This window comes from Larimichthys crocea, chromosome III (genome assembly GCF_000972845.2).
Source record: "Larimichthys crocea isolate SSNF chromosome III, L_crocea_2.0, whole genome shotgun sequence".
NCBI classification, from domain to species: Eukaryota; Metazoa; Chordata; class Actinopteri; family Sciaenidae; genus Larimichthys; species Larimichthys crocea.
The window spans coordinates 724,705-732,957 of NC_040013.1; the positions used below are offsets into that span (position 1 = coordinate 724,705).

Genomic DNA, 8,253 nt, shown 5'->3' on the forward strand with positions numbered 1-8,253 from the left:
AAGCTAAAGTTCTGTCTCGCCCAGTATTGTGTTTATCATACACCAAACAGCATTATAAGTAATTAATAAGTATTTATAACTTGTACATTGCAGCTCATAAAAAAAAAATAATAATAAAAGGCTGCAGTATTGTGATAATACCCGGAAACGTGATACTTTGTCTGGTATAGTATCGTGGTTACTCATTTTGATATCGTGACAGCTCTAGTTCTTTTATTATATCTTCGTTGTTAAGCAGGTGAAAGGTCTGGACTTGATTCCAGGTGTGACATTTGCATTTCGAAGCTGTTGCTGTGAACCCACTGTTGTAGCCATTTTTTATATGTGCTGAAGGTATGTGTGTGTGGTAAGTTGTATATGTTGTTGTTGCGATGTCACCTGCACACCTGATCACATAGGAAGCATCACAGGAGTCACATATAGCCTACATAGGGGAGTCACAGGTGGACAGCTGGTGGGAATCAAGAACTGGGGAAGCCACAGTTTTTCAGCCATGTGTGTGTCCATGCGTTTTCCATGTTTCTAGAGTATCTCAGAACAAACCAACCAAACAGTGGCACTAAAAAATCATTTTGCTGGATGGGCGAGCTGTTGATCAGAAATTTCACCACTAGATGTCACTAAATCCTTTAAAATACGAGATGTTTGTCAAGAAGAAGAGAAGAGAGAAGAGAAGAAGAGGAAAAAAAGCAAATAAATAAAATTTAAAAAATGACTTACTAAATAAAGAAGAAAAAAATTAAGATAAATGAAATAAAATAATAAAAAATATATCAATAATAATAACAACAACAGCGACATCATAGATGGTGGCTAAGCAAAATTCTCCAAAGAGGAATTCAAATAGGCGTCTCTATCAGTATTCTATCACATCATCCATCAAACACCCAAGTATCTTTAAATACAAATTCATCTTTGCATAAAGGCGTCCATAGTCAACTGCAGACTTGCAGTCATTCGCTCCATCATAGAGACATTGACCTACAGTCGGTGGTTTTTCATCCCTCCAGTTCACCGTAACAATTTTCTTTGCTACTATTAAAAGAATGCTCAGCATATATGGCTGATCTGCATTATAAAGCTCTTTAGGTACAACATCGGCTTTTTAGTGACATCTACCTCTTAAATAATATCATATCAATTTCCTTTTTAATGTTGTCTCAAAATCCTTGTATTACTGGACAATCCCAAAAAGAAAATTCAAAAATATTTCCACAATTTCGCCAACTTAATGCTACATTGGGATTTTTCACGTATGAAGAGATGATGAAGGGAATATTAAAATATCTGATCTTTACTTTCCAGTCAAATTCTTTCCACAGTTGGCTGCTAATTCCCTTATGACAACCTAAACATATGTCCATACATGCAGAGTCTTCAATCATAACATTTAACTCTAATTCCCATTTTTCCTTGATGTGGTTCGTGTTTTGTGAAGTGTCAAACTGTGATTGATTTTTGATTTGTAAAACATGTCCTCTCTTCCACGTTGTTAGTTATACAGACTGATTACAGAATATGAAGGTGTGGATGACTGAATGAATATTTATTTTGTGTCCTCACACAGATGATGTGCAGCCCCTGAAGCGCAGCAGCAGTTATGGTTTTCTGCCACCTACAAGTGAGTCCAACTGAGACAGAGCTGATCTGGTTCATCATAAGATCTGAATTTACAGTGATTCATAAAGAATGATGATTAAACTGAATCATGTTTGTTTAAAGTTCAACACCAAAATAAAATAAATAACTTATGTCACATTTAATGTTCTCCTGATTAAAGAAGTTGTGATTTCTCACAAGGTCTAAATCCAGTTTAGAGCAAATCTCCACCTGATTTAACTTTTCTAATCCAGTGTTTTCTCTTTTCAGTGTCTGAGCTGAGGGTTGTTCTTCTGGGGAACAGCTGGTCTCAGAGGAGTTCAGTGGGGAACTTCATACTGGGACAGACTGTGTTCAACACTGAGGAAGAACCAGACTGCTGTCTGAGAATCGGTGGACCATTGGAGGAGAAAAAAATAGTTCTCATCAACACCCCAGATCTGCTGCATCCAGACATCTCTGAAGACAAACTGACAGAACATGTGAAAACCTGTGAGAGACTCTCTGATCCTGGACCTCATGTGTTCCTGCTGGTTCTACAGCCTGAAGACTTCACTGAGGAACACAAACTGAAGCTCTGCAGAGTCCTTCAACTCTTCAGTGATCAATCATTTGATCATTCACTGATTCTGATATCAACACCCAGAGAGGAGAGTCCAGGATTCATGGAAAAATACATGGAACACCGTCCATTAAAAGACATGATCAGAAAATGTCACTACAGGTTTTTGTGGCAGAAGAATCTTGAACTTCCAGAGCTGTTAACACGTTTGGGTCAAATTGTAAAGGAGAACAATGGAGAGCACGTCAGCTGTGATGTGTTTGAGGACGCAACATCGACTTTACCAGGAGATCATCAGAGACCAAAACAACAGGAAACACAGACTTCTATCATGGGTGCTGTTAAAGCTGCTGGTAAGTGTAGAAACAATTCTGACTTTGTTCACATGAATCTTCTTTCAGTAAATTGAAAACATGAAGTGGCAAATTAATGATGTCATCTTTTTACAGGGCTGAATATATTTAAAGGACGACGCTCAGAGAAAAACCCTTTGACTGACAGTAAGTACATTTATCACACTGATCATAGATTCATGGAGCGATCTGTCCTGCAGGATTAACCCAAACACATCACATACTTCATCACTATCATAAAGCAATGAAATAAGAACTATCATTTCATTAATAGTAAATCATCAAAATTAAATGTTTGTATTAAGCATACAAATTGTTTTAGGCAGACACATACTGTATATTTATCATATTCTGTTCTGTTTGGACAAAACATCGCTGTCATTTGAATTCACTGTTTCTGACCACCAATATTTTTTTTCTGAAATGTAAAAACAGGTATATGTGAACCTAAGTTGGTAAACTGTGACTTATATAATATAAATATAACTTGATGTCATTTAATATTTTTCTCTGTTGTATCACAGCATCTGGATTCAGGATTGTGCTGCTGGGAAAAAGTGACGACAAACAGTCAAAACTTCATGACTTCATCATCAGGGACCAGACTTTTAAGTACCTTCACTCTAAAATTTATGAAACCAGAAAATATGTGGGCACCTGTGGAGAGTGGAGAGGAAAACTATTAACTGTCGTGAAAACTCCAGACATCTTCAGTCTGTCTGTGGAGGCAGTGAGAGAAGAGATGAAGAAGTGTGTGAGTCTTTGTCCTCCTGGACCAAATGTTCTTCTGCTGTTAGTGAAACCTTCTGATTTCACTGCAGAGATCAGACAAACACTGAAGTTCATCCTGAGTTTGTTTGGTCAAGATGCTTTAAAACACTCGATGGTCATCATTACACACAATGAGAACAAAAGTTCTACTGTGAATCAGCTCCTTACAGACTGTGGAGGAAGACAGTACAGCATGTATGAAGATGACCACAGATCATTAATGCAGAAGATTGAGAACATTGTGTGTGAAAACAAAGGAACCTTCCTCACCTTCACTGAAGACACCACAAGACCAAAGTCTGAAGACATGAAACCAGCTTTAAACCTGGTTCTGTGTGGGAGGAGAGGAGCAGGGAAGACTTCAGCAGCCAAGGCCATTTTAGGTCAGACAGAGTTTCCTTCAGTCTCCAACTCATCAGAGTGTGTTAAACATCAGGGAGAGGTGTGTGGACGTTGGGTTTCCCTGGTGGAGCTGCCTGCCTTGTCTACCTGTGGGTCCCTCACTGAGGGAAGACAAGGGGCGAGTTAGAGACCTCCAGACCATTGCAGCTCTCGAGTTCGATGACGTCACCATATCTTTTCACTGGGACAGATCCTACAGCTCCAGGCTGTTGCTAATTCTGTACAAGAAAACAATGACCAATCCAGGAGCTCGTCAGAGTGTGGAGGAAGCTATGTTGTCTGAACATTCAAGGACAACAGCAGATCCCAGAGCTGCTGGACATGGTGGAAAAAAACACGTGCAAACTAAGAATGAACATCCTGCTACACAACCAAACATTCACACCAGTGCACAGATGGATCAAGTCATACAACAGATAAATATCAACATGCACAAGCTGATGGAGAGTCTGAATGAAGAAAAACAAGATTTTCGTAAGGTACTTTTAATTAACGTTTTTTAAACCATGTAGACACTCACACATCTCATGCGACCGCTGTAGCAGCTGAGAATATTTAAAGTAACTTCCGTGTCTTTATTGTTCATCAGGTGATGAGAAAACAAGTCAAAGTGTCTACAGGATTGTGTGCTGTGAAGGACTGGCTGTGGACAGAGTGCTCCCAGTGAAACCATTGCTAGAAAAACGAGTTTGAAAGCTGATCTAGAGCAAAAATCAGTCACCAAAGCTTTGTGCAGAAAGTACAGAGTGAGTGGACGGATCGTCCAGTCGTGTGGTCGCACTCCGTCTGTTGACACAACTTTGTCTCGTGAAGAGGTTCTGAAGGAGATGGTGAAATGGCATCAGGTCTTCTGGCTCCAGGACACATGTCGTTCCTGTTGAGGTGTTACAGATCGGCAGATTTACAGAAGAGGAGAAGGAAACACTGAAACTCATCAAGAAGAGCTTTGGGAAGAATTCAGAAAAGTTCACCATCATTCTTTTAACTGGAGGAGATAAACTGGAACATGATAAGATATCTGTTGAAGAATACATTAAAAAAAAATGTGATGACTCTCTCAAAAAGCTGATCTCTGACTGTGGAGGAAGATACCATGTGTTTAATAACTGTGATGAACAAAACCACAAACAAGTCAGTGAGCTGATAACAAAGATTGACACCATGGTGAAGGAAAATGGAGGCAGCTGCTACACTAATGACATGCTGCAAGAGGCCGAAGCAGCAATAAAGAAAGAAATGGAGAGGCTCCTGAAAGAGAAGGAAGAAGAGATGAAGAGAAAGATGGAAGAACTGCAAAGAAAACATGAGGAAGAAATGGAGGAAATGAAAAGAAGAATGGAAGAACAGAGAAGAGAAACTGAAAAAGAGAGAAAACTGAGAGAAAAACAACTTAAAGAAATGAAAGAAAACATAGAGAAAGAACATGAGGAGAGAAAGAAAGAACAGAAGAAGAGAAAAGAAGAAGACAGGAAGAGAAAACAACAGGAAGAAACTCAACGACAGGAGTGGAAACAGAAAGAAAAAGATTTGGAGGAAAAAATAAAATCAGAATCAGAATCAAAAGAAACTATTGACAAAAAACTGGTGGAGAGCAGAGAAAAGATGAGAAAAAAACAAGAGATCTGGGAGGAAAAACAAAAAGAATGGTGGGATGAACGAGATCAAGAAGATGAAAAGAGACGACAGGAAGAACAAAGAAGACTTAGAAAGCTTGAAGAAGAATACAAACAGGAAAGAGAAAACGATGAAAAGAAAAGACAAGAAGAGGACAGAATCAGAAGAGAAGAAGAAGAAAAAGCTAGAAAAGACATCGAGGAGAAGTATCAGAAAGAAACGGAGAATCTGAAGACGACACATGAAGAAGAAGCCAGAAAGAAAGCTGAAGAGTTCAATGAATTTAGAGAGAAACAGAAGAAGAAATTTGAAGATCAGAAGAAAGAACATGAGATAGTGATCAGGTACAGTAATACAATGTGGAACATCTTAAAGGCTCTTTCAGCTTGCCAAGAAGAACTATTGAAGATTAAACATCGTGGTGAAATTTGTAACTTAGTAAAAAGTGTGACCAATAAGAAACAAAATCTGAAAGAAATCAATGACTTACTGAAAAAACAAGAAGAAGAAATGAAGAATGAAAAAAAAATTGAGGAAAAGAAGAAGCTTCTAGAAAAACATGATAAAGAAATGACTGACTTGATAGAAGGATTTCTGAATAAAGAAGAAACATTTTCTTCCTGGTTAAGATCCTTGTTTCCTTTTTAAATTAGTGAAACTCTAAAGAAGGAAAGATTTCATAGTAATATTTACAGTGTACTACAATGTAATGAATCATGGACACAGAAAATACTTCAGGTCTCTAAGTCAGCAGCTTATATAATGTTAAACCACAGGTAACCATAGCAACAGTACTGATGCTTCAGCCTTTGTTAGCAGGTAACTGAAGCTGAAGTGCAGAATTCAAGATTTTCTAAGTTTTTATCATGTTGATGTTGGACGTGCACAAAGCACACAGCTGATCTCAGACGAGGTTTTACTGATTTACTTTATGGACAAATAACAGCTGAGTTAGAGTTGGACTGTGTTTCAGTCCAACAGTTCAGATACACTTATTTTCTGTGTTCATTTGATGTCCTGATGCTCTTTGGTGTTTGTTTCTGATTGTGTTCCAGTGAGTCACTGAGTCTGAGGACCAGCTGACTGAGGACAATCCTTTCTAGGTTGTAGAAATAATAGTTTTTCTGTAGATGAAATCATTGTTTTGGAATCAAGATCACGACAAAATCATTTATTTTCAGAGTTTGTTGAACAGTTAAGGATCTGACTTCAGGAACAACTGCTGCATTTTTAAATCAGACTATAAATTAAGTACATAAGTTTCATAAACTGAGCTGGTTTTAGTCTCAGATCTAAATAACGAGTTGTAACAAAGTGTATTCTAGACTCAGCCATTTACACAGTTGTTGTTGATCAACCAAAAAGATTCCTCCATGAGTAATGTACCAACAAAACAATGTCAAAGACACGAGGTCAACTTGTTTGTATTTTCATTGATTTACATATATTCATTCATTCTTTGATAGTTTTAAATATATATTCTATATATACATGTTTTATTTACTCCTATTACATTGTTATCTTGGTGAAGATCAAAGTTTGTTTCCAGTTATGATGATTTTGTTTGAATGTTCAAACATTTACTCTTTCAGATTGTTTCCATTTTTCTTTCACTTATTAATTTGTTTTATTTTTCATTATTCAAAGATTTATTGATGCTTTCTATATATTTTTATTCATTTATTATTATCATTTAATCTTAAACATTTAATCACTTATTTATCTCATCCATTATCAGCATTATCATCTGTAAATGTTGACATTAATGTGTGTATTTACTTTGTACTTTATGGTTCAGATGGCTCAGTGTAGATAGAAGATGGCAGAAAGGTGTGACAGATGATGAGATGCTGTGAAATGTCTGGAAGCTCTCTGAAGAAACAAACAAACAAGCCTGCATGTCTGAGCTTGAGCACAGCGATTAGAAAACCATCGCCTCTTGACTCTCGTCTGGGCTTTTTGAGGCTCGGGGGGGTTTGCTCTCCTGGGTCCGAGTCGTGTCAGGGGCTGGTGTCGGACCAATGGGTAAACTTTGGTGAATAATTGATGTCAGCCAGTTCAGATAATAAAAAGTCACAATTATTGAATTGAAATGTAGTATAACCAAATGTAAGCACTGAACAGAACCAATCTTTTCAATGATTCAGGCTTTTCATTTTTCATTGTAATTCTCTCTTTGTATTGAATATACTATCTGTTATTGGGAAAATAAAAATTATCAATCAATCAATCAATTAATCAATCAAATTTTATTTGTACAGTCCAAAGTCACAAAGTCCATTTTCCTCTGAGGCTTTACAATCTGTACAGGGAGTGACACCCTCTGTCCTTAGACCCTCGGTTCCAGTGAGGAAACACAACACAACGGTACTACCGTGGATTACTGTCCTACCGGTGCCAGTCTCCGCTGCATAGCGGCCGCCTCTGCTCTCCTCCCGGCTTCTCACTGCATGCTACTCCATGTAAACAAACCAACATGGCAACTACTGCAACCGAACTACATAGCTGCTGAATGATTGGCTGTTTGCCTGTTACTGGTGACGTCCGGGGATATGATAGGCTGTTACCACACGCTGGGTCCGCCCGTCTGTTAGCTGATTGGCTGTTCGTGCGTTTCTGCCGGCAAGTACGAACTCCGTGAAGACAGCTCCGCTTCGATAGAAACTCGCTTCAAAACAAACAACAAGCTAAAGTTCTGTCTGACACGTGCACGGCTTACAGTCACAAACACGAGACAACACGCTCACCGTGGCAGAAGAACCGGGCCCGAGCGGCGAGACTGCCACTGCGTCTTCGTTAGCGGCACCATAAACATATACATAGACATATATACACAGACATATATATATACATATACATAGACATATATACATAGACATATATACACAGACATATATATATACATATACATATATACACAGACATATATACACAGACATATATATATATATA

At 38.0% G+C, this 8,253-nt stretch overlaps 1 protein-coding gene across 1 annotated transcript; it reads left to right on the plus strand.

Moving 5' to 3' along the window:
- Positions 1–1,481: 1,481 nt before the first annotated feature.
- On the plus strand, positions 1,482–3,814 carry LOC109140680 (uncharacterized). Its single transcript, XM_027278386.1, has 4 exons — positions 1,482–1,621; positions 1,870–2,514; positions 2,611–2,661; positions 3,039–3,814. Coding segments are annotated over exons 1-4 (1,473 nt in total). The 5' UTR covers positions 1,482–1,620.
- Positions 3,815–8,253: the final 4,439 nt, after the last annotated feature.

Excerpts from the sequence above, each read along its gene's own strand:
- LOC109140680 (XM_027278386.1), top strand. Across the intron at positions 2,515-2,610 it reads GGGTGCTGTTAAAGCTGCTG|GGCTGAATATATTTAAAGGA; the intron begins GTAAGTGTAGAA and ends ATCTTTTTACAG. Across the intron at positions 2,662-3,038 it reads GAAAAACCCTTTGACTGACA|CATCTGGATTCAGGATTGTG; the intron begins GTAAGTACATTT and ends GTTGTATCACAG.